Genomic DNA, 27,920 nt, shown 5'->3' with positions numbered 1-27,920 from the left:
GCTATGTAGCTACGCGGCCGCAAGCGAGCGCACGAGTTGAGCCTCCGCTTTTGCAGCTGTTATGACGTCATATGGTAGCCACGCGGCCGCGCGCGGCGCAGCAAGGAAGAGCGTGGTTGTGCGGCTAGTATGCTTCGCATAATAGAAGCAACTCAATAAGAAAAATAGCAAACTTAAAAGAGAATAGGCCCACATATGAGACGCGCAGCAATGAACAATGGCTCATACCCTCAATGGTAGCTACGCGGCCGTGCGCGGCGAAGCAAGGAAGAGCGTGGTTGTGCGGCTAGTATGCTTCGCATAATAAGATGTGCCGTGCCAACAAGCCCCCTATCCTCATGATTCTCCCTATACCCACCCTCGCGCAGGTGCTACAACTGCGGTGAGTTCGCCAACCACATCGCGGCCAAGTGCACCATGGGCCCGCAGCCCAAGCGCTGCCACCAGTGCAAGTCGGCCGACCACCTGATCGCCGACTGCCCGCAGCGCGAGGACAAGCGCGCCAAGGGAGGCGCCGTCGAGTCCGCGACGACGACGCCGCACCCGAGCACCAACGGCGACAGCAGTCTTCCAGAGGAGCCCATCGACAACGCCGCGGCGGGGGCCGACGAGGCGGCCGAGAACAACAACAACAACAACAATGGCGACGCCGCGCCCCTCGCCAAACACGCCGAGGCGTAGAAAGAGGCCCCTCGCACTGTCTCTCTCTGTCTCTCTCTCTCTCCCTCTTTATTTGTTCCCGCTTTTTTGCGGGCCCGTACACACACACACACACCGAGGCGGCACCTCTTTAAGATTCTAAAGTCCCAGCGCTGCGGGTTACGTGATGCTCGCGAAAACTCGCCGCGGCGGACTGGAGAGTGTGAAAGCAACGTGTATAGAGAGGTTGGGTCTCGTTGAGGAAAAGCCGTAGAAACAGCGGACACTAATTAGTGTACGCCCTGCGCACGATAGAAGCTCAAGCAGTGCTTTGGTCTTTGGGCATGTGCAGCACCGGTTACGACGCCTATTCATCGAGTGCGCGCTAGACGACTTGCGTCCGATGTTTCTACAAGCTCTCCATTTTTCGCGTAACCTGTCACCAATGCGTGAGCTTTAAGGCACCGTCAGCGCAGATCTATATGTACCTCATGGGGTATTGTTTCTGATGGTACGGCAGGCGAGCTGCTCTTTGTTTCTGTCGCGTCGACAGCTACGCATCCTCGCAGAAAGATCACTCACGCTCGAAACTCGGGGTTACTTGCACGAGACAGTGGCCGCGAGAAAGTTCAAACGGCTGATTGTAATTTTCGGTTACTACATAGAAACTGCCGGGACTGGTGGAGGCCCAGATTGGGAGCTTGATGAGTACATTGAAAGTATGTACAGAAAGGCAAGTAGTCGCTTTTGGCTACCCTGCCCGAGGAGGGGAGGGGGTAAGGGGGTTATCGTTCAAGTATGCCTTGGAAAAATCAACGTTGCCCGAACAGATCCGTGTAGCTGAATGGCGGCCAATTTTTCACCTTGTAGACTATCATTCGAACCTTCAACACGTGACACTTCATCCAACTTTGCCAGGTAGGCTCTGAAAACCGCGCAGTATGCTGATAATTTGGTTACGCAGGAGTGAGCGTTCGTGCCAACTTTAGCTCAATTTTCCGTAATTCTCGCGCGGCTGGAATGCGTCTACTCCGCTTGTGCCCAGTGGGAGTGAACGTACTCCATTGAGAGGCGCGACGACTGTCGAAGATTAGTTAGATGTTCGAGGAGCAGTGCAACCTCGCAAAAGAGAATGGCTCGCCTTCTCTTTTTCGTGCAGTAAGCCAACCAACTGCCGCGCTAAACTTATCTGGGCAAGCGAATGAAACCATTTCCCTTTAATGGCGAACAAAATCTGGAGAAAGCAGACGGAGAGGGACCGCAGCGAAGTGTCAGCGTTAGTTGATGTCGCCAGTTTTGCTATCTCGTAGCCTGGCAAGCGTTCAGGAGCCTTGGCCCCACGAATGTGTGACCGACCACCAACGCAATTGGAGAAAGAGAAAGCAAAGGAACCGCCTTCATACGTGCACAATCAAAACAACGACCTTGTTAAGTGATCCATGGATACTCGTTCGCAGAAGCACCGTTTTAAACCACTCAATGAGACAGAGTGCCCGAGAACCGCGCATAAGGCAGCTCGACGTATCCAAAGCAGCCGCAACTACACCAGCGTTACTGCATAGTGCTCTGGCATTTTCATAAGAGTAGAATACACGTCGATCATTAATAGGACGAACGCTGAAATTGCTTAGGAAACACCTGGTTGTTAGCGCGACTCGAAAATACAAAAGGTGTATACAGAGAATGATTATCTTGTAAAGCTGAGTTGGACCGGGTAGTCGAATGGATCAGACCATTCCAATGGTGTCTCTACACACACCTACTTTGAGCATCTGTTGGTATACCGTACTTAAGAGGTATGTGCAAACAAGGCATGCAAGGCAGTTTCTTACGTGGTCTTTCTGTACCTTCGATAGCTCTGAGAGGACTTAACGTGAGCGCAGTTGTGTACGAGGTAATCATCCGGGCTCCTGCACGCGACCATCGTGATGGCGCTTGCCGTCGAAGTGGTCACGTGGCACAGGATTCGTAGTGCCTGTCAGTGCATTTTCGCTCCAACATATCACTACCAGGGCATTCTATCTGGATCACACGGGGACATGCTGCTTTGGTATATACACAGTGGAGAGCGACACGATTATCATAAGTGTTGCAGGCCTATAGATAGCAATCAGCAAGGTGCTCGAAGAGCACGCTTTGGTTCCCACCCCGGTACGTTTAACACGCTGATTGGTAGACGGGATGTTTTCTCAACCTTGCTTCCATAGTTTAAAGACAAAAATATAGGGAACGAGGGCTATCTTTAAGTAGCCTTTTTTGTATTTCCAAATTTAGCAATCATTTAATTCAATATTTGCTCGCAGGAATAGCGAGCTCTTTATCAGAACAGTCTTTAAGATTCGCTGCTACCTGACTTGTGCATATTCGCACGTGTAGACCTTGCTGTGCCAAAAAAAAAAGAAATCAATTGAGTGTATGCTGGCGAAAATTAGATTTCGAGTCATTTCGTATAGCTACAAAAAGCGGACATAAATCTGTCGTTGAATGCAATGCGGGCTGGCTTTTCCCAAAAACAGCGTTTCCCGAAAGTTGTCCTTGCAAATGAGCGTGCAAGGAAACCCACGTGTTAGAAGAAAAAGATAAACTGAAAACGAATGCTTCGCCGAGACGTTTCCATTTAAGATGATGGGCTTACTTCCTATCACGAGACGCCCTCAATAAGATGCCAATCTTCCGGGTAATTCAATCGCGCCTTGTGTGCATATGTCGCGCTGACTGCGCCGGTAAATTGTACAGACTATATACAAAACCTTGTTGCGTGGTGACCACAGCTGTGTAAGACCCGTTCTGAGGCCGTTCTTTCATTTTTCTTTTTTTTTCGTTGACTCGACGAGGTTGTTGCTTTCTTCTCCCGAGCCGTTGTGTGTGCGGTGGCGTGCAAAAGAGAACAACACTTAATTTTGTGTGCGTGTGCGTGTGTGCGCGTACATGGCGTGATGATGCGCGTTGTGGGCGTATAGTAACGATCCCAAAGAAGTCTATAATTGTGGTCTAGAGACGACCCTCCGTGTTAAGGCTTCAACCGAGCGAAGCCGGTTTCGCCTTCTTCATTAATGCCTTAAAGGGACATTATTGAGATACATTGAATCCGTTTAAAATGTTCTTTTAAAATATATATCCTGGTTAGTTCGTGGTATACGTAAGAGGTTGATTAGTATTAGAGAAAATGAGGGTCAAATTATCATTATTTGAATTTCGTGCCAAAAGAAACCCCCGCGTCAATGAGTAAGTCAGTGTGACGTCATACATTTTGAAGTTTACCTGTTCCTTATTTGGACAGCTGTGGCTCAGTGATTGTTCTTGAAATCTGCTAGGTTCAGCATCTGGCACCTTTGGACTACAATGCAGTGTATCGCTGCCAATAAAAAAAAAATTAACTACACCCGAGCTGGCGCCGTCAAAATTCGTGACGTCACCTCGAACTAGTGCGGGAACTGCGAAGTGGCGTCGCCACCAGCGTTTTGTTAAAAAAATTATTTTCTTAATGGAGCTCAATGTGCTTTTCTCTTCAATGTCCCTTTACAGTGCAAGTGTACTTGCTTATCATTCGACAAGCCTCTTTAATCTCGTTTTCTTTATGTGCCTCCTTAGAAATGTTGTGCGAGTTTTAGGTTTCATCGCCCTATATAGCATAGCTGGTCTTTCTTTGCGTTCAATTCTTTGACCGGCTTTGTTGATGACAAACTGTCCGTTGAAAGTTTAATATTGCTTGTTAGTTGAAATCCTTGACCTCCGGTGAAAAGTGATAACACGAAGTGATGTTTGAGTTGATTTCAGAAGGAAAAAAAAAATCAAAGTCGAAACTTTGGCCTTGCTTTCTTTACGAAGAAGAGCGCGTTCTGGTTATTCCGCTTTGGGGTTTGGGGTTGTGTATACAGCTTTTGCCAACGCAAGCACCTTGCGAATGAAATGCTCAATGATTCCCCCTCATTTATACTGACCAATCGACTACAACGACCTCTCCATGTTAGGATGGGCATTATACCCGGCACGTGGTTGGTATTATTTCTCAGCCGGAGGCCAAGGATCAATCATTATAGTTTAGATTAAGAATGAAAAAAAAAGGTTTTCTAGTTTGTGTACTCTTATGTACTGTTCGTTTTCTTTTTTGTTAGAAAAAAAAAGATATATTGTATGTGCAACTGCCATGTGACCCTGCCGGTACCGCATCGCTGGGGCATTCACACGTACCCAATCAAACCTGTGAGTGTATAATAGAACACCGTTTTTCTGTAGGCGGAAGACAGGTTGTAAAATTGTTTATATGAGAGGACTCCACTGTATAGGTGTTTCGTCTCGGTCTCTCGCGCGCAGCGCCATCTGTGTAGAATGGCGCAAGAAGCGTGCTTGAACGAGACCTTTATGGGTGGCCAAAACAGGAACAAACTATATATGTAATACAGAGGGGGTGTCTTACTAACGTTTCGAAATCTCGACAAAGGGTTCCACCGGCACGAACATTGCGACGCCGAGCAGCACAAAAGTCTGGGCGAACTTCTCAAGCGTCGTCACCTCATATTGGGATGTGGTACTGCTCTGAATTCAGTTGCTATAGATAAGCTGTGGCAGGGTTCGGTGGCGCCTTAATCGCTTTAATAATACGTTTAGTGTAGCGTTAAAGTTCTAACGTTAGCGTTAGCGCACGAACCAGGTTACATCTGCGCATGCGTGTTACGCATGAGCGAGCGTATGTGCAGTTGTACTTGGCGAGGGTGGTAACGGTAGCTGTAAGCGGCAGTGCTATGCTGGAATTTTTCAGCGAACAGATTTAGCTTGAAAGTATACGCGTTTTAGCTTTATCGTAATGCCAGGGGCGAAGCCGCGAACAGCTGCATTTTTGGCAAGACCTTGTGACGTTGCATTCAGCCAAACCTTAAGCGCAGCTCGTCGTATTGTGCGAATAGCTCACTTATTGGCGTAAAGCTTTCCAACTACTTCCGTTTGTTCGTCAAAGACTTGACAGGAACGAGGGACGAAAATACCGTTGGTTTATTTTCCAGAGATTACCCTGCAACCAAGGAAAGCTTTAGTAAACTCTTCTTGAACACAGCGCCCCACAAGTTATCTCCAGAAGCACTACCGTTTGCGGGTCCGTCCCTGTAGTAAGGTAAAGCCTGAACCCTGCGTATATCTCCAGCGTAAACATCTGGAATCCGGAAACGAAAACCAAAAAAACATACAAGCGAACACAAATACGTGCTCGCGTTCCAGTTCGTGCCGGTAGAAACCTAGTGAGCGTTTCCTCAATAATCGTAGCTTCTCTTCTGGCCTGCTTGGTGGATAATTAAGACGTAGATATAATGATGCAATGCGCAAAAACTGTTGCAGACTGGGTGCCTTTCGTACAAATGGACATTCGATTTGAGTAATATTTGTCCAGAACGCGTACTTGAAGGCAACAGTCATGACAATCTGATGCTCCGTCTTCACACGTTTGGCATTATTTAACTTCGCCAATGCAAGTTGAGCTAGGGACAGCAACATTATGCTCCAAATTATGCCAGCGATTCGCTTCACACACCGCACGACACCATATTCAAACTTCTTTTTTATTTTTGTAACGTAACAGAGCAGCTTAAAAATTTCGAACTCGAACGTTTATCGGCAACGTAGGCAAGCAGGCCCAAAGAGGAGTAGCGGTCGTCTGTAATGCTCGGAGTGCGCAAACTGATATGTCTTGCGTACACACCCGTTAATGTGTTAATTTATGTATTTAGAGATTAAGGGGACAATGGGCAATTAGCTGTGAGGACCTTTGCACAATGTTCGGTTGACATTTCTAAAGAAAGGAAAAAATAACGGACGGTCTACTACGCGTCAACGAAATCAATTGCAAAGGAAGGCTTGAGCGTGTATCATGCTCAGCCGAAGGCTCACAAGGTTAAACATCATTGAAAGGAGAAGTGAACAAGTAAAAGCAAAATGCCCATATTTTGTAAAGACGGGCGAAACAAATCTTTCCCTGCATTATGGCGTGTTTTGTATGCATTTTTTTCCGAGAAATAAAGAAAGATAAAGAGAAATACTATATGTTGGTTTGTTATATAGAAAGGTGAATATGCGAAAGCATATACTCTTGGCGGTGCTTTCTTTTTTTTTCGTGTTTGGTTGTGCTACATTTTATACAGCGAACAATCCCTTACGAAGAGTGGTTATTATGCTATAGTTTCGCAATCAAATTGCTTTGTTTCTTTTTTATCTGTGCAGAGGTGCAAGACGCACGGTATTTCACTCGTCTGAAAACACACTAAAAGCGGTAAAAGGAACGTGCCGACATACACTGCATTTCCAAGTAATGCGCACTGCAGCGGAAGCGGCCGGGCGTTCTCTGGCGGTCAGAACTGAACGATCACGTGATGGATGATCACGTGATGCTTCGACGGCAGTCGAGAGGCGGCGCGCATTGAAATGGCGAAGGGAGTCGCAGGCAACTCCGTCACGCCGAAGCAATGTTGTGCCTTAATCGACTCGCTTTTCGAGACTCCGCTTACTCCCCAACTAGATAACGTGCGTTCACTGCATTTGGACGCGGCAAGCAGAGTAACCAGTAATCCGATAAGGAAGTGTGTCAACTCTCGAAAACGGTGCTTCAATGACACTATATAGCGTCACTTTAAGAAGCAAAACGAAATCACCTTATAAGACTCGCGAAATTGTTATTTTCGTTGGCGCGACGGAAAAAATAAAAATAAATGGTTGGTTACAAACGTAGAAAGCAAAGAAGGGAATAAATTTGCCTCTTACTGAACTTCTCGACCAAATCTAAACACTGTAGCCACGTCAGTGCGACGTCACAAGTTGTAAAATATTTTCATTGGTTCAGCTGTCGATTTTTTTTTGTCTTCAAAAAGAAGTCAATACTCACCACACTCATTCTTTCGTCCTCTTATAATGCGTTATAATCTTCTTGTTTACCGGCCAACGATCAACTAGCCGCAAGCAGACGCCGTCATAAATCAGTGACGTCACTTGGGGCTCTTGCACGTCGTTCAAGACGGCGTCGCGAACCGTTAGTCGTTCGTTGAGTTTCCTGGCTTCAGAAAGGACTGTCCCCGTGACTTTTTACTATTGTTTCAATAGCGTAACTTACGAACTCAGCTCAACCCAATGTTCTCATCAATGTCCTTAAAAGAGCATAACACATGTAGCTTTCTCTCACACACAATGAAGCCGCCTGCATTCCATTGCTCTTAAAAGGCTAGTGAAATGTGCGGTCCGAAGAACACACGCAACACTGAACCTTTGAAAAACACGTTTTCTGGTTGCACGATGCCATCGGAAGCTTCTGCTGCAGTGACGCACTATTGGGAAAGCGCGAAGCTCGCTTATATTGGCCGTGTCCTCTGCCCCGATGTCCACGGCTATGGAACGCCGAGTGGGTTTTGTGCCACGTCTGGCTTGGAACCTGCTTGTTTGCAGCACACGAACAACGCGGTGACGCATTTGCCGTGAGTGCGCTAAAGTGAGAACGCGGGGTGACTTCTGTTTGTGTTAAATAGTGATCGGTCAATAAAATCTGGAAGACACGATCGCAAGCGTGTTTTCACTTTGTATGCCTGAGAATAAAGGCCGTAACAAAAATCACGCTATCACTTGTTATTTTTGGTGCATGGGTGCATGCTCTTTTATCTACATAAAACAAGAAAATTGCCTGCACGAAAACTAACTACTAGTGTAATGATCTTTCCCATATCAGCGCGCACAGACCGTGTAAACTTTATAAAGCCCCAATAACTTTGCTATGAGCTCCCGCAGAGGAACTGCAGAAATGGGCACACGATAGCTGTGATCTGGCACTTTCTTGTAATGATATTTCCGGGATCTTGGCTATCGTGCACAGTGGAGATTAAACCACAAAAGAAAGCTCTCTAGTAGGCGACTTTCTGGTTGGTTAGGCTAGCATGTCTACCCGTGAGCTAGAACAAGCCGAATAGTAGCTTTATATTTTTACACGCAGTCCAGTAGCTCAACTGAAGGTCCCTCAGCTTGCAGATGGGAACCGTCTCAGTTGCTAATCTCCTAGTTCTAAACTATATCTAGGTAAATTACTCGCAAGGGACCCTGCCCGTGAGAAGAAAGGTGCATACGGTATGTATTATCAAATCCTGATTGAAGGCATACCGTTGTCGATGAAAAAGAAAAGTTTGAAATCATTGCATTCTGCCGGTGCCAATATGTGAGGCAGAAATATGGAGGTTAGCAAGGAAAGTCTAGAACTATTTAAGGACCCTGCAAAGAGCGATGGAACGAAAGTGACCAAAAAATGGCGATGTGGATCAAATAGCAAACAAGCATTGCCGATCTTCAGGATAAAGAAACAAATAGAGCTGGGCAGGCCAAGTAAAACGTAGGGCAGACAAGCGGTACACCAATACTTAGAGAATGGGTGCCAAGAGAAGGAAAGTGCAGCCGAGGACTACAGAGAGCTAGGTGGGCTGATGAAATTAGGAACTTCGCAGACGCGAGTGGGAGTCACCTAGCGCAAATATCGTAAAGAGAGGACCTCGTCGTGCAGCGGCCATATAAACATAGGCAAAAAAATAATTGAGAAGCGTTGGTGCGGCGCATACATCAGTCCCCACGATAACGCAATTGCTGACTCCGAATTACAAGATGAATACACCGTCTGGCGCTGATTGGTTTGCAGGTCGAAAAGGTAAGCATATAGCCCAATAAACTCTCCGTACGGCCATGTGCCCTCACTTCTCTGGAAAGCTTTGGTTCAGCGCAAACATCAGTCCCCAGGATAACACACTTGCTGACACCAATTCACAAGATGAATACACCGATTGTCGCCGATTGGTCTGCAGGTGGAAAAGGTAAGCAAATAGGCCAATAAACTCTCCGTGCGGCCAAGTGCACTCACTTCTCTGGGAAGCTTTGGTTCAGCGCACACAGCAGTTCCCATGATAACGCGCTTGCTGACTCCGATTCACAAGATGAATACACTGATTGGCGCTGATTGGCTTCCAGGTGGAAAAGGTAAGCATGTAGCCCAATAAACTGTCCATGCGGCCAGGTGCACTCACTTCTCTGGGAAGCATTGTTTCAGCGCGTACACCAGCCTCCATGATAACGCGCTTGCTGACCACGATTCACAAGATGGATACACCGATTTGCACTGATTGGCTTCAAGGTGGAAAAGGTAAGCATGTAGGCCAATAAACTGTCCATGCGGCCAGGTGCACTCACTTCTGTGGAAAGCTTTGGTTCAGCGCATACACCAGTCCCCATGATAACGCGCTTGCTGGCTCCGATTCACAATATGGATACACCGATTTGCACTGATTGGCTTCAAGGTGGAAAAGGTAAGCATGTAGCCCAATAAACTGTCCATGCGGCCAGGTGCACTCACTTCTGTGGAAAGCTTTGGTTCAGCGCATACACCAGTCCCCATGATAACGCGCTTGCTGGCTCCGATTCACAATATGGATACACCGATTTGCACTGATTGGCTTCAAGGTGGAAAAGGTAAGCATGTAGGCCAATAAACTGTCCATGCGGCCAGGTGCACTCACTTCTGTGGAAAGCTTTGGTTCAGCGCATACACCAGTCCCCATGATAACGCGCTTGCTGGCTCCGATTCACAATATGGATACACCGATTTGCACTGATTGGCTTCAAGGTGGAAAAGGTAAGCATGTAGGCCAATAAACTGTCCATGCGGCCAGGTGCACTCACTTCTGTGGAAAGCTTTGGTTCAGCGCATACACCAGTCCCCATGATAACGCGCTTGCTGGCTCCGATTCACAATATGGATACACCGATTTGCACTGATTGGCTTCAAGGTGGAAAAGGTAAGCATGTAGCCCAATAAACTGTCCATGCGGCCAGGTGCACTCACTTCTGTGGAAAGCTTTGGTTCAGCGCATACACCAGTCCCCATGATAACGCGCTTGCTGGCTCCGATTCACAAGATGAATACACCGATTTGCACTGATTGGCTTCAAGGTGGAAAAGGTAAGCATGTAGGCCAATAAACTGTCCATGCGGCCAGGTGCACTCACTTCTGTGGAAAGCTTTGGTTCAGCGCATACACCAGTCCCCATGATAACGCGCTTGCTGGCTCCGATTCACAATATGGATACACCGATTTGCACTGATTGGCTTCAAGGTGGAAAAGGTAAGCATGTAGGCCAATAAACTGTCCATGCGGCCAGGTGCACTCACTTCTGTGGAAAGCTTTGGTTCAGCGCATACACCAGTCCCCATGATAACGCGCTTGCTGGCTCCGATTCACAATATGGATACACCGATTTGCACTGATTGGCTTCAAGGTGGAAAAGGTAAGCATGTAGCCCAATAAACTGTCCATGCGGCCAGGTGCACTCACTTCTCTGGGAAGCATTGTTTCAGCGCGTACACCAGCCTCCATGATAACGCGCTTGCTGACCACGATTCACAAGATGGATACACCGATTTGCACTGATTGGCTTCAAGGTGGAAAAGGTAAGCATGTAGGCCAATAAACTGTCCATGCGGCCAGGTGCACTCACTTCTGTGGAAAGCTTTGGTTCAGCGCATACACCAGTCCCCATGATAACGCGCTTGCTGGCTCCGATTCACAATATGGATACACCGATTTGCACTGATTGGCTTCAAGGTGGAAAAGGTAAGCATGTAGGCCAATAAACTGTCCATGCGGCCAGGTGCACTCACTTCTGTGGAAAGCTTTGGTTCAGCGCATACACCAGTCCCCATGATAACGCGCTTGCTGGCTCCGATTCACAATATGGATACACCGATTTGCACTGATTGGCTTCAAGGTGGAAAAGGTAAGCATGTAGCCCAATAAACTGTCCATGCGGCCAGGTGCACTCACTTCTTCGGAAAGCTTTGGTTCAGTGCATACATCAGTCCCCATGATAACGCGCTTGCTGGCTCCGATTCACAATATGGATACACCGATTTGCACTGATTGGCTTCAAGGTGGAAAAGGTAAGCATGTAGCCCAATAAACTGTCCATGCGGCCAGGTGCACTCACTTCTCTGGGAAGCATTGTTTCAGCGCGTACACCAGCCTCCATGATAACGCGCTTGCTGACCACGATTCACAAGATGGATACACCGATTTGCACTGATTGGCTTCAAGGTGGAAAAGGTAAGCATGTAGCCCAATAAACTCCATGCGGCCAGGTGCACTCACTTCTCTCGAAACCTTTGGTTCAGCACATACATCAGTCGCCATGATAACGCGCTTGCTGACTCCGATTCACAAGATGAATGCACTGATTGCCGCTGATTGGCTTCCAGGTGGAAAAGGTAAGCATGTAGCCCAATAAACTGTCCATGCGGTCAGGTGCACTCACTTCTCTCGAAAGCTTTCGTTCAGCGCCAACAACAGTTCCCATGAAAACGCACTTGCTGGCTACGATTCACAATATGGATACACCGATTTGCGCTGATTGGATTCCAGGTGGAAAAGGTAAGCATGTAGCCCAATAAACTGTCCATGCGGCCAGGTGCACTCACTTCTTCGGAAAGCTTTGGTTCAGTGCATACATCAGTCCCCATGATAACGCAATTGCTGGCTCCAATTCAAAAGATTGATACACCCATTTTCGCTGATTACCTTCAAGGTGGAAAAGGTAAGCATGTAACCCAATAAACTGTCCATGCGGCCAGGTGCACTCACTTCTATCGAAAGCTTTGGTTCAGTGCATACATTAGTTCCGGTGATAACGCACTTACTGGCTCCTATTCACAATATGGATACACCGATTTGCGCTGAGTGGCTTCCAGGTGGAAAGGGTAAGCAAGTAGGCCAATAAACTCCCCGTGCGGCCAGGTGCACTCACTTCCCTGGAAACCTTTGGTTCAGCGCATATACCAGTCCCCATGATAACGCACTGGCTGGCTCCGATTAACAAGATGGATACACCGATTTGCGCTGATTAGCTTTAAGGTGGAAAAGGTAAGCAAGTAGGCCAATAAACTCCCCGTGCGGCCAGGTGCACTCACTTCTCTGAAAAGCTTTGGTTCAGCGCATACATCAGTCCCAATGATAACGCACTGGCTGGCTCTGATTCACAAGATGGATACACCGATTTGCGCTGATTAGCTTTAAGGTGGAAAAGGTAAGCAAGTAGGCCAATAAACTCCCCGTGCGGCCAGGTGCACTCACTTCTCTGGAAAGCTTTGGTTCAGCGCATACATCAGTACCCATGATAACGCACTTGCTGGCTCCGATTCACAAGATGCATACACCAATTTGCGCCGATTAGCTTTAAGGTGGAAAAGGTAAGCAAGTAGACCAATAAACTCCCCGTGCGGCCAGGTGCACTCACTTCTCTGGAAAGCTTTGGTTCAGTGCATACACCAGTCCGCATGATAACGCACTTGCTGGCTCCGATTCACAAGATGGATACACCGATCTGCGCTGATTGGCTTCCAGGGTGAAAAGCTAAGCATACAGCTCATTAAACATCCCATGGCTGACACGATATTTTCATGGGCTGTAGGCTTACCATTCTTTCATTTTTTCGAGAAAATTATTTTGTGCCTATTCGTCAATTTATCGCGTAAATAAGCATCAGCGCGTGCGCGGGGAGTGATCTATACGACGAATCAGTGCTTTCGGCATACCTTATTTAACGTGGCTGAGACGATATTTTCATGGGCTATAGCCTTACCGTTTTTTCAATTTTTCGAGAAAAATTAATCTGAGTCCATTCGTTCATTTATCGCGTAAATAGGCATCAGCACGTGTGCGGGGAGTGATCTATACGTCGAATAAGTGCGTTCGGGATACCTTATTTAACGTGGCTGAGACGATATTTGCATGGGCTCTAGCCTTACCGTTTTTTCAATTTTTCGAGAAAAATTAATCTGAGCCCATTCGTTCATTTATCGCGTAAATAGGCATCAGCACGTGTGCGGGGAGTGATCTATACGTCGAATAAGTGCGTTCGGGATACCTTATTTAACGTGGCTGAGACGATATTTTCATGGGCTATAGGATTAACATTTACTCAATTTTTCGAGAAAAATTATTCTGAGTCTATTCGTTCATTTATCGCGTAAATAAGCATCAGCGCGTGTGCCGGGAGTGATCTATACGAAGAATCAGTGCTTTCGGGATACCTTATTTAACGTGGCTGAGACGATATTTTCATGGGCTATAGCCTTACCATTTTTTCAATTTTTCGTGAAAAATTATTCTGAGTCTATTCGTTCATTTATCGCGCAAATAGGCATCAGCGCCTGTGCGGGGAGTGATCTATACGAAGAATCAGTGCTTTCGGGATACCTTATTTAATGTGGCTGAGACGATATTTTCATGGGCTATAGCCTTACCATTTTTTCAATTTTTCGAGAAAAATTAATCTGAGTCTATTCGTTCATTTATCGCGCAAATAGGCATCAGCGCCTGTGCGGGGAGTGATCTATACGAATAATCAGTGCTTTCGGGATACTTTATTTAATGTGGCTGAGACGATATTTTCATGGGCTATAGCCTTACCATTTTTTCAATGTTTCGTGAAAAATTATTCTGAGTCTATTCGTTCATTTATCGCGCAAATAGGCATCAGCGCCTGTGCAGGGAGTGATCTATACGAAGAATCAGTGCTTTCGGGATACCTTATTTAATGTGGCTGAGACGATATTTTCATGGGCTATAGCCTTACCATTTTTTCAATTTTTCGAGAAAAATTATTCTGAGTCTATTCGTTCATTTATCGCGCAAATAGGCATCAGCGCCTGTGCGGGGAGTGATCTATACAAAGAATCAGTGCTTTCGGGATACCTTATTTAATGTGGCTGAGACGATATTTTCATGGGCTATAGCCTTACCATTTTTTCAATTTTTCGTGAAAAATTATTCTGAGTCTATTCGTTCATTTATCGCGCAAATAGGCATCAGCGCCTGTGCGGGGAGTGATCTATACGATGAATCAGTGCTTTCGGGGTACCCTATTTAATGTGGCCGAGACGATATTTTCACGGGCTATAGCCTTACCATTTTTTCAATTTTTCGTGAAAAATTAATCTGAGTCTATTCGTTCATTTATCGCGCAAATAGGCATCAGCACGTGTGCGGGGAGTGATCTATACGATGAATCAGTGCTTTCGGGGTACCCTATTTAATGTGGCTGAGACGTTATTTTCATGGGCTATAGCCTTACCATTTTTTCAATTTTTCGTGAAAAATTATTCTGAGTCTATTCGTTCATTTATCGCGCAAATAGGCATCAGCATGTGTGCGGGGAGTGATCTATACGAAGAATCAGTGCTTTCGGGATACATTATTTAATGTGGCTGAGACGATATTTTCATGGGCTATAGCCTTACCATTTTTTCAATTTTTCGTGAAAAATTAATCTGAGTCTATTCGTTCATTTATCGCGCAAATAGGCATCAGCGCCTGTGCGGGGAGTGATCTATACGAAGAATCAGTGCTTTCGGGATACCTTATTTAACGTGGCTGAGACGATATTTTCATGGGCTATAGCCTTACCATTTTTTCAATTTTTCGAGAAAAATTAATCTGAGTCTATTCGTTCATTTATCGCGCAAATAGGCATCAGCGCCTGTGCGGGGAGTGATCTATACGAAGAATCAGTGCTTTCGGGATACCTTATTTAACGTGGCTGAGACGATATTTTCATGGGCTATAGCCTTACCATTTTTTCAATTTTTCGAGAAAAATTAATCTGAGTCTATTCGTTCATTTATCGCGCAAATAGGCATCAGCGCCTGTGCGGGGAGTGATTTATACGAAGAATCAATGCTTTCGGGATACTTTATTTAATGTGGCTGAGACGATATTTTCATGGGCTATAGCCTTACCATTTTTTCAATGTTTCGTGAAAAATTATTCTGAGTCTATTCGTTCATTTATCGCGCAAATAGGCATCAGCGCCTGTGCGGGGAGTGATCTATACGAAGAATCAGTGCTTTCGGGATACCTTATTTAATGTGGCTGAGACGATATTTTCATGGGCTATAGCCTTACCATTTTTTCAATTTTTCGTGAAAAATTAATCTGAGTCTATTCGTTCATTTATCGCGCAAATAGGCATCAACACGTGTGCGGGGAGTGATCTATACGATGAATCAGTGCTTTCGGGGTACCCTATTTAATGTGGCTGAGACGATATTTTCATGGGCTATAGCCTTACCATTTTTTCAATTTTTCGTGAAAAATTATTCTGAGTCTATTCGTTCATTTATCGCGCAAATAGGCATCAGCGCCTGTGCGGGGAGTGATCTATACAAAGAATCAGTGCTTTCGGGATACCTTATTTAATGTGGCTGAGACGATATTTTCATGGGCTATAGCCTTACCATTTTTTCAATTTTTCGTGAAAAATTATTCTGAGTCTATTCGTTCATTTATCGCGCAAATAGGCATCAGCGCCTGTGCGGGGAGTGATCTATACGAAGAATCAGTGCTTTCGCGATACCTTATTTAATGTGGCTGAGACGATATTTTCATGGGCTATAGCCTTACCATTCTTTCAATTTTTCGTGAAAAATTATTCTGAGTCTATACGTTCATTTATCGCGCAAATAGGCATCAGCGCCTGTGCGGGGAGTGATCTATACGATGAATCAGTGCTTTCGGGGTACCCTATTTAATGTGGCTGAGACGATATTTTCACGGGCTATAGCCTTACCATTTTTTCAATTTTTCGTGAAAAATTAATCTGAGTCTATTCGTTCATTTATCGCGCAAATAGGCATCAGCACGTGTGCGGGGAGTGATCTATACGTTGAATCAGTGCTTTCGGGGTACCCTATTTAATGTGGCTGAGACGTTATTTTCATGGGCTATAGCCTTACCATTTTTTCGATTTTTCGAGAAAAATTAATCTGAGTCTATTCGTTCATTTATCGCGCAAATAGGCATCAGCACGTGTGCGGGGAGTGATCTATACGAAGAATCAGTGCTTTCGGGATACTTTATTTATAGTGGCTGAGACGATATTTTCATGGGCTATAGCCTTACCATTTTTTCAATTTTTCGTGAAAAATTATTCTGAGTCTATTCGTTCATTTATCGCGCAAATAGGCATCAGCGCCTGTGCGGGGAGTGATCTATACGAAGAATCAGTGCTTTCGGGATACCTTATTTAATGTGGCTGAGACGATATTTTCATGGGCTATAGCCTTACCATTTTTTCAATTTTTCGTGAAAAATTATTCTGAGTCTATTCGTTCATTTATCGCGCAAATAGGCATCAGCATGTGTGCGGGGAGTGATCTATACGAAGAATCAGTGCTTTTGGGATACATTATTTATAGTGGCTGAGACGATATTTTCATGGGCTATAGCCTTACCATTTTTTCAATTTTTCGTGAAAAATTAATCTGAGTCTATTCGTTCATTTATCGCGCAAATAGGCATCAGCACGTGTGCGGGGAGTGATCTATACGATGAATCAGTGCTTTCGGGATAATTTATTTAATGTGGCTGAGACGATATTTTCACGGGCTATAGCCTTACCATTTTTTTCAATTTTTCGTGAAAAATTATTCTGAGTCTATTCGTTCATTTATCGCGCAAATAGGCATCAGCACGTGTGCGGGGAGTGATCTATACGATGAATCAGTGCTTTAGGGATACCTTATTTAATGTGGCTGAGACGATATTTTCATGGGCTATAGCCTTACCATTTTTTCAATTTTTCGTGAAAAATTATTCTGAGTCTATTCGTTCATTTATCGCGCAAATAGGCATCAGCACGTGTGCGGGGAGTGATCTATACGATGAATCAGTGCTTTCGGGGTACCCTATTTAATGTGGCTGAGACGATATTTTCATGGGCTATAGCCTTACCATTTTTTCGATTTTTCTAGAAAAATTATTCTGAGTCTCTGCGTTCATTTATCGCGCAAATAGGCATCAGCGCCTGTGCGTGGAGTGATCTATACGAATAATCAGTGCTTTCGGGATACTTTATTTAATGTGGCTGAGACGATATTTTCATGGGCTATAGCCTTACCATTTTTTCAATTTTTCGTGAAAAATTATTCTGAGTCTATTCGTTCATTTATCGCGCAAATAGGCATCAGCGCCTGTGCGGGGAGTGATCTATACGAAGAATCAGTGCTTTCGGGATACATTATTTAATGTGGCTGAGACGATATTTTCATGGGCTATAGCCTTACCATTTTTTCAATTTTTCGAGAAAAATTATTCTGAGTCTATTCGTTCATTTATCGCACAAATAGGCATCAGCGCCTGTGCGGGGAGTGATCTATACGAAGAATCAGTGCTTTCGGGATACCTTATTTAATGTGGCTGAGACGATATTTTCATGGGCTATAGCCTTACCGTTTTTTCAATTTTTCGAGAAAAATTAATCTGAGTCCATTCGTTCATTTATCGCGTAAAAAGGCATCAGCACGTGTGCGGGGAGTGATCTATACGTCGAATAAGTGCGTTCGGGATACCTTATTTAACGTGGCTGAGACGATATTTGCATGGGCTCTAGCCTTACCGTTTTTTCAATTTTTCGAGAAAAATTAATCTGAGCCCATTCGTTCATTTATCGCGTAAATAGGCATCAGCACGTGTGCGGGGAGTGATCTATACGTCGAATAAGTGCGTTCGGGATACCTTATTTAACGTGGCTGAGACGATATTTTCATGGGCTATAGGATTAACATTTACTCAATTTTTCGAGAAAAATTATTCTGAGTCTATTCGTTCATTTATCGCGTAAATAAGCATCAGCGCGTGTGCCGGGAGTGATCTATACGAAGAATCAGTGCTTTCGGGATACCTTATTTAACGTGGCTGAGACGATATTTTCATGGGCTATAGCCTTACCATTTTTTCAATTTTTCGTGAAAAATTATTCTGAGTCTATTCGTTCATTTATCGCGCAAATAGGCATCAGCGCCTGTGCGGGGAGTGATCTATACGAAGAATCAGTGCTTTCGGGATACCTTATTTAATGTGGCTGAGACGATATTTTCATGGGCTATAGCCTTACCATTTTTTCAATTTTTCGAGAAAAATTAATCTGAGTCTATTCGTTCATTTATCGCGCAAATAGGCATCAGCGCCTGTGCGGGGAGTGATCTATACGAATAATCAGTGCTTTCGGGATACTTTATTTAATGTGGCTGAGACGATATTTTCATGGGCTATAGCCTTACCATTTTTTCAATGTTTCGTGAAAAATTATTCTGAGTCTATTCGTTCATTTATCGCGCAAATAGGCATCAGCGCCTGTGCAGGGAGTGATCTATACGAAGAATCAGTGCTTTCGGGATACCTTATTTAATGTGGCTGAGACGATATTTTCATGGGCTATAGCCTTACCATTTTTTCAATTTTTCGAGAAAAATTATTCTGAGTCTATTCGTTCATTTATCGCGCAAATAGGCATCAGCGCCTGTGCGGGGAGTGATCTATACAAAGAATCAGTGCTTTCGGGATACCTTATTTAATGTGGCTGAGACGATATTTTCATGGGCTATAGCCTTACCATTTTTTCAATTTTTCGTGAAAAATTATTCTGAGTCTATTCGTTCATTTATCGCGCAAATAGGCATCAGCGCCTGTGCGGGGAGTGATCTATACGATGAATCAGTGCTTTCGGAGTACCCTATTTAATGTGGCCGAGACGATATTTTCACGGGCTATAGCCTTACCATTTTTTCAATTTTTCGTGAAAAATTAATCTGAGTCTATTCGTTCATTTATCGCGCAAATAGGCATCAGCACGTGTGCGGGGAGTGATCTATACGATGAATCAGTGCTTTCGGGATACCTTATTTAACGTGGCTGAGACGATATTTTCATGGGCTATAGCCTTACCATTTTTTCGATTTTTCGAGAAAAATTAATCTGAGTCTATTCGTTCATTTATCGCGCAAATAGGCATCAGCACGTGTGCGGGGAGTGATCTATACGAAGAATCAGTGCTTTCGGGATACTTTATTTAATGTGGCTGAGACGATATTTTCGTGGGCTATAGCCTTACCATTTTTTCAATTTTTCGTGAAAAATTATTCTGAGTCTATTCGTTCATTTATCGCGCAAATAGGCATCAGCGCCTGTGCGGGGAGTGATCTATACAAAGAATCAGTGCTTTCGGGATACCTTATTTAATGTGGCTGAGACGATATTTTCATGGGCTATAGCCTTACCATTTTTTCAATTTTTCGTGAAAAATTATTCTGAGTCTATTCGTTCATTTATCGCGCAAATAGGCATCAGCGCCTGTGCGGGGAGTGATCTATACGAAGAATCAGTGCTTTCGGGATACCTTATTTAATGTGGCTGAGACGATATTTTCATGGGCTATAGCCTTACCATTTTTTCAATTTTTCGTGAAAAATTAATCTGAGTCTATTCGTTCATTTATCGCGCAAATAGGCATCAGCACGTGTGCGGGGAGTGATCTATACGATGAATCAGTGCTTTCGGGGTACCCTATTTAATGTGGCTGAGACGATATTTTCATGGGCTATAGCCTTACCATTTTTTCAATTTTTCGTGAAAAATTATTCTGAGTCTATTCGTTCATTTATCGCGCAAATAGGCATCAGCACGTGTGCGGGGAGTGATCTATACGTTGAATCAGTGCTTTCGGGGTACCCTATTTAATGTGGCTGAGACGTTATTTTCATGGGCTATAGCCTTACCATTTTTTCGATTTTTCGAGAAAAATTAATCTGAGTCTATTCGTTCATTTATCGCGCAAATAGGCATCAGCGCCTGTGCGGGGAGTGATCTATACGAAGAATCAGTGCTTTCGGGATACCTTATTTAACGTGGCTGAGACGATATTTTCATGGGCTATAGCCTTACCATTTTTTCAATTTTTCGAGAAAAATTAATCTGAGTCTATTCGTTCATTTATCGCGCAAATAGGCATCAGCGCCTGTGCGGGGAGTGATTTATACGAAGAATCAATGCTTTCGGGATACTTTATTTAATGTGGCTGAGACGATATTTTCACGGGCTATAGACTTACCATTTTTTCAATTTTTCGTGAAAAATTATTCTGAGTCCATTCGTTCATTTATCGCGCAAATAGGCATCAGCATGTGTGCGGGGAGTGATCTATACGAAGAATCAGTGCTTTCGCGATACCTTATTTAATGTGGCTGAGACGATATTTTCATGGGCTATAGCCTTACCATTTTTTCAATTTTTCGAGAAAAATTAATCTGAGTCTATTCGTTCATTTATCGCGCAAATAGGCATCAGCGCCTGTGCGGGGAGTGATCTATACGATGAATCAGTGCTTTCGGGGTACCCTATTTAATCTGGCTGAGACGATATTTTCACGGGCTATAGCCTTACCATTTTTTCAATTTTTCGTGAAAAATTATTCTGAGTCCATTCGTTCATTTATCGCGCAAATAGGCATCAGCATGTGTGCGGGGAGTGATCTATACGAAGAATCAGTGCTTTCGCGATACCTTATTTAATGTGGCTGAGACGATATTTTCATGGGCTATAGCCTTACCATTTTTTCAATTTTTCGTGAAAAATTATTCTGAGTCTATACGTTCATTTATCGCGCAAATAGGCATCAGCGCCTGTGCGGGGAGTGATCTATACGATGAATCAGTGCTTTCGGGGTACCCTATTTAATCTGGCTGAGACGATATTTTCACGGGCTATAGACTTACCATTCTTTCAATTTTTCGTGAAAAATTAATCTGAGTCTATTCGTTCATTTATCGCGCAAATAGGCATCAGCACGTGTGCGGGGAGTGATCTATACGTTGAATCAGTGCTTTCGGGGTACCCTATTTAATGTGGCTGAGACGTTATTTTCATGGGCTATAGCCTTACCATTTTTTCAATTTTTCGTGAAAAATTATTCTGAGTCTATTCGTTCATTTATCGCGCAAATAGGCATCAGCATGTGTGCGGGGAGTGATCTATACGAAGAATCAGTGCTTTCGGGATGCATTATTTAATGTGGCTGAGACGATATTTTCATGGGCTATAGCCTTACCATTTTTTCAATTTTTCGTGAAAAATTAATCTGAGTCTATTCGTTCATTTATCGCGCAAATAGGCATCAGCGCCTGTGCGGGGAGTGATCTATACGAAGAATCAGTGCTTTCGGGATACCTTATTTAACGTGGCTGAGACGATATTTTCATGGGCTATAGCCTTACCATTTTTTCAATTTTTCGAGAAAAATTAATCTGAGTCTATTCGTTCATTTATCGCGCAAATAGGCATCAGCACGTGTGCGGGGAGTGATCTATACGATGAATCAGTGCTTTCGGGGTACCCTATTTAATGTGGCTGAGACGATATTTTCATGGGCTATAGCCTTACCATTTTTTCAATTTTTCGTGAAAAATTATTCTGAGTCTATTCGTTCATTTATCGCGCAAATAGGCATCAGCGCCTGTGCGGGGAGTGATCTATACAAAGAATCAGTGCTTTCGGGATACCTTATTTAATGTGGCTGAGACGATATTTTCATGGGCTATAGCCTTACCATTTTTTCAATTTTTCGTGAAAAATTATTCTGAGTCTATTCGTTCATTTATCGCGCAAATAGGCATCAGCGCCTGTGCGGGGAGTGATCTATACGAAGAATCAGTGCTTTCGCGATACCTTATTTAATGTGGCTGAGACGATATTTTCATGGGCTATAGCCTTACCATTTTTTCAATTTTTCGTGAAAAATTATTCTGAGTCTATACGTTCATTTATCGCGCAAATAGGCATCAGCGCCTGTGCGGGGAGTGATCTATACGATGAATCAGTGCTTTCGGGGTACCCTATTTAATGTGGCTGAGACGATATTTTCACGGGCTATAGCCTTACCATTTTTTCAATTTTTCGTGAAAAATTAATCTGAGTCTATTCGTTCATTTATCGCGCAAATAGGCATCAGCACGTGTGCGGGGAGTGATCTATACGTTGAATCAGTGCTTTCGGGGTACCCTATTTAATGTGGCTGAGACGTTATTTTCATGGGCTATAGCCTTACCATTTTTTCGATTTTTCGAGAAAAATTAATCTGAGTCTATTCGTTCATTTATCGCGCAAATAGGCATCAGCGCCTGTGCGGGGAGTGATCTATACGAAGAATCAGTGCTTTCGGGATACCTTATTTAATGTGGCTGAGACGATATTTTCATGGGCTATAGCCTTACCATATTTTCAATTTTTCGTGAAAAATTATTCTGAGTCTATTCGTTCATTTATCGCGCAAATAGGCATCAGCATGTGTGCGGGGAGTGATCTATACGAAGAATCAGTGCTTTCGGGATACATTATTTAATGTGGCTGAGACGATATTTTCATGGGCTATAGCCTTACCATTTTTTCAATTTTTCGTGAAAAATTAATCTGAGTCTATTCGTTCATTTATCGCGCAAATAGGCATCAGCGCCTGTGCGGGGAGTGATCTATACGAAGAATCAGTGCTTTCGGGATACCTTATTTAACGTGGCTGAGACGATATTTTCATGGGCTATAGCCTTACCATTTTTTCAATTTTTCGAGAAAAATTAATCTGAGTCTATTCGTTCATTTATCGCGCAAATAGGCATCAGCGCCTGTGCGGGGAGTGATTTATACGAAGAATCAATGCTTTCGGGATACTTTATTTAATGTGGCTGAGACGATATTTTCATGGGCTATAGCCTTACCATTTTTTCAATGTTTCGTGAAAAATTATTCTGAGTCTATTCGTTCATTTATCGCGCAAATAGGCATCAGCGCCTGTGCGGGGAGTGATCTATACGAAGAATCAGTGCTTTCGGGATACCTTATTTAATGTGGCTGAGACGATATTTTCATGGGCTATAGCCTTACCATTTTTTCAATTTTTCGTGAAAAATTAATCTGAGTCTATTCGTTCATTTATCGCGCAAATAGGCATCAACACGTGTGCGGGGAGTGATCTATACGATGAATCAGTGCTTTCGGGGTACCCTATTTAATGTGGCTGAGACGATATTTTCATGGGCTATAGCCTTACCATTTTTTCAATTTTTCGTGAAAAATTATTCTGAGTCTATTCGTTCATTTATCGCGCAAATAGGCATCAGCGCCTGTGCGGGGAGTGATCTATACAAAGAATCAGTGCTTTCGGGATACCTTATTTAATGTGGCTGAGACGATATTTTCATGGGCTATAGCCTTACCATTTTTTCAATTTTTCGTGAAAAATTATTCTGAGTCTATTCGTTCATTTATCGCGCAAATAGGCATCAGCGCCTGTGCGGGGAGTGATCTATACGAAGAATCAGTGCTTTCGCGATACCTTATTTAATGTGGCTGAGACGATATTTTCATGGGCTATAGCCTTACCATTTTTTCAATTTTTCGTGAAAAATTATTCTGAGTCTATACGTTCATTTATCGCGCAAATAGGCATCAGCGCCTGTGCGGGGAGTGATCTATACGATGAATCAGTGCTTTCGGGGTACCCTATTTAATGTGGCTGAGACGATATTTTCACGGGCTATAGCCTTACCATTTTTTCAATTTTTCGTGAAAAATTAATCTGAGTCTATTCGTTCATTTATCGCGCAAATAGGCATCAGCACGTGTGCGGGGAGTGATCTATACGTTGAATCAGTGCTTTCGGGGTACCCTATTTAATGTGGCTGAGACGTTATTTTCATGGGCTATAGCCTTACCATTTTTTCGATTTTTCGAGAAAAATTAATCTGAGTCTATTCGTTCATTTATCGCGCAAATAGGCATCAGCACGTGTGCGGGGAGTGATCTATACGAAGAATCAGTGCTTTCGGGATACTTTATTTATAGTGGCTGAGACGATATTTTCATGGGCTATAGCCTTACCATTTTTTCAATTTTTCGTGAAAAATTATTCTGAGTCTATTCGTTCATTTATCGCGCAAATAGGCATCAGCGCCTGTGCGGGGAGTGATCTATACGAAGAATCAGTGCTTTCGGGATACCTTATTTAATGTGGCTGAGACGATATTTTCATGGGCTATAGCCTTACCATTTTTTCAATTTTTCGTGAAAAATTATTCTGAGTCTATTCGTTCATTTATCGCGCAAATAGGCATCAGCATGTGTGCGGGGAGTGATCTATACGAAGAATCAGTGCTTTTGGGATACATTATTTATAGTGGCTGAGACGATATTTTCATGGGCTATAGCCTTACCATTTTTTCAATTTTTCGTGAAAAATTAATCTGAGTCTATTCGTTCATTTATCGCGCAAATAGGCATCAGCACGTGTGCGGGGAGTGATCTATACGATGAATCAGTGCTTTCGGGATAATTTATTTAATGTGGCTGAGACGATATTTTCACGGGCTATAGCCTTACCATTTTTTTCAATTTTTCGTGAAAAATTATTCTGAGTCTATTCGTTCATTTATCGCGCAAATAGGCATCAGCACGTGTGCGGGGAGTGATCTATACGATGAATCAGTGCTTTAGGGATACCTTATTTAATGTGGCTGAGACGATATTTTCATGGGCTATAGCCTTACCATTTTTTCAATTTTTCGTGAAAAATTATTCTGAGTCTATTCGTTCATTTATCGCGCAAATAGGCATCAGCACGTGTGCGGGGAGTGATCTATACGATGAATCAGTGCTTTCGGGGTACCCTATTTAATGTGGCTGAGACGATATTTTCATGGGCTATAGCCTTACCATTTTTTCGATTTTTCTAGAAAAATTATTCTGAGTCTCTGCGTTCATTTATCGCGCAAATAGGCATCAGCGCCTGTGCGTGGAGTGATCTATACGAATAATCAGTGCTTTCGGGATACTTTATTTAATGTGGCTGAGACGATATTTTCATGGGCTATAGCCTTACCATTTTTTCAATTTTTCGTGAAAAATTATTCTGAGTCTATTCGTTCATTTATCGCGCAAATAGGCATCAGCGCCTGTGCGGGGAGTGATCTATACGAAGAATCAGTGCTTTCGGGATACATTATTTAATGTGGCTGAGACGATATTTTCATGGGCTATAGCCTTACCATTTTTTCAATTTTTCGAGAAAAATTATTCTGAGTCTATTCGTTCATTTATCGCACAAATAGGCATCAGCGCCTGTGCGGGGAGTGATCTATACGAAGAATCAGTGCTTTCGGGATACCTTATTTAATGTGGCTGAGACGATATTTTCATGGGCTATAGCCTTACCATTTTTTCAATTTTTCGTGAAAAATTATTCTGAGTCTATTCGTTCATTTATCGCGCAAATAGGCATCAGCGCCTGTGCGGGGAGTGATCTATACAAAGAATCAGGGCTTTCGGGATACCTTATTTAATGTGGCTGAGACGATATTTTCATGGGCTATAGCCTTACCATTTTTTCAATTTTTCGAGAAAAATTATTCTGAGTCTATTCGTTCATTTATCGCACAAATAGGCATCAGCGCCTGTGCGGGGAGTGATCTATACGAAGAATCAGTGCTTTCGGGATACTTTATTTAATGTGGCTGAGACGATATTTTCATGGGCTATAGCCTTACCATTTTTTCAATTTTTCGTGAAAAATTATTCTGAGTCTATTCGTTCATTTATCGCGCAAATAGGCATCAGCGCCTGTGCGGGGAGTGATCTATACAAAGAATCAGTGCTTTCGGGATACCTTATTTAATGTGGCTGAGACGATATTTTCATGGGCTATAGCCTTACCATTTTTTCAATTTTTCGTGAAAAATTATTCTGAGTCTATTCGTTCATTTATCGCGCAAATAGGCATCAGCGCCTGTGCGGGGAGTGATCTATACGAAGAATCAGTGCTTTCGGGATACCTTATTTAATCTGGCTGAGACGATATTTTCATGGGCTATAGCCTTACCATTTTTTCAATTTTTCGTGAAAAATTATTCTGAGTCTATTCGTTCATTTATCGCGCAAATAGGCATCAGCACGTGTGCGGGGAGTGATCTATACGAAGAATTAGTGCTTTCGGGATACATTATTTAATGTGGCTGAGACGATATTTTCATGGGCTATAGCATTACCATTTTTTCAATTTTTCGTGAAAAATTAATCTGAGTCTATTCGTTCATTTATCGCGCAAATAGGCATCAGCACGTGTGCGGGGAGTGATCTATACGATGAATCAGTGCTTTCGGGATACTTTATTTAATGTGGCTGAGACGATATTTTCACGGGCTATAGCCTTACCATTTCTTCAATTTTTCGTGAAAAATTATTCTGAGTCTATTCGTTCATTTATCGCGCAAATAGGCATCAGCGCCTGTGCGGGGAGTGATCTATACAAAGAATCAGTGCTTTCGGGATACCTTATTTAATGTGGCTGAGACGATATTTTCATGGGCTATAGCCTTACCATTTTTTCAATTTTTCGAGAAAAATTATTCTGAGTCTATTCGTTCATTTATCGCACAAATAGGCATCAGCGCCTGTGCGGGGAGTGATCTATACGAAGAATCAGTGCTTTCGGGATACTTTTTTTAATGTGGCTGAGACGATATTTTCATGGGCTATAGCCTTACCATTTTTTCAATTTTTCGTGAAAAATTATTCTGAGTCTATTCGTTCATTTATCGCGCAAATAGGCATCAGCGCCTGTGCGGGGAGTGATCTATACAAAGAATCAGTGCTTTCGGGATACCTTATTTAATGTGGCTGAGACGATATTTTCATGGGCTATAGCCTTACCATTTTTTCAATTTTTTGTGAAAAATTATTCTGAGTCTATTCGTTCATTTATCGCGCAAATAGGCATCAGCGCCTGTGCGGGGAGTGATCTATACGAAGAATCAGTGCTTTCGGGATACCTTATTTAATCTGGCTGAGACGATATTTTCATGGGCTATAGCCTTACCATTTTTTCAATTTTTCGTGAAAAATTATTCTGAGTCTATTCGTTCATTTATCGCGCAAATAGGCATCAGCACGTGTGCGGGGAGTGATCTATACGATGAATCAGTGCTTTCGGGATACTTTATTTAATGTGGCTGAGACGATATTTTCACGGGCTATAGCCTTACCATTTCTTCAATTTTTCGTGAAAAATTATTCTGAGTCTATTCGTTCATTTATCGCGCAAATAGGCATCAGCGCCTGTGCGGGGAGTGATCTATACAAAGAATCAGTGCTTTCGGGATACCTTATTTAATGTGGCTGAGACGATATTTTCATGGGCTATAGCCTTACCATTTTTTCAATTTTTCGAGAAAAATTATTCTGAGTCTATTCGTTCATTTATCGCGCAAATAGGCATCAGCGCCTGTGCGGGGAGTGATCTATACAAAGAATCAGTGCTTTCGGGATACCTTATTTAATGTGGCTGAGACGATATTTTCATGGGCTATAGCCTTACCATTTTTTCAATTTTTCGTGAAAAATTATTCTGAGTGTA

General features: G+C 43.3%; 1 protein-coding gene across 8 annotated transcripts in view; it reads left to right on the top strand.

The window, feature by feature from the left end:
* The window catches only part of lin-28 (protein lin-28 homolog), a 227,686-nt gene extending 221,017 nt beyond the window's left edge, over nucleotides 1-6,669 (top strand). For all 8 annotated transcript variants that reach the window (XM_065449334.2, XM_065449335.2, XM_065449331.1 and 5 more), the window contains one exon: nucleotides 369-6,669. In XM_065449334.2, coding sequence (XP_065305406.1) covers nucleotides 369-681 — 313 coding nt within the window. In that variant the 3' untranslated portion in view covers nucleotides 682-6,669. The remainder of the gene's footprint in view (nucleotides 1-368) is intronic.
* Nucleotides 6,670-27,920: the final 21,251 nt, after the last annotated feature.

Source organism: Dermacentor albipictus, chromosome 5 (genome assembly GCF_038994185.2).
Source record: "Dermacentor albipictus isolate Rhodes 1998 colony chromosome 5, USDA_Dalb.pri_finalv2, whole genome shotgun sequence".
NCBI classification, from domain to species: domain Eukaryota; kingdom Metazoa; phylum Arthropoda; class Arachnida; order Ixodida; family Ixodidae; genus Dermacentor; species Dermacentor albipictus.
Note: the sequence above shows the minus strand (reverse complement) of the source record. Positions and strands in the feature narration are given on the sequence as shown.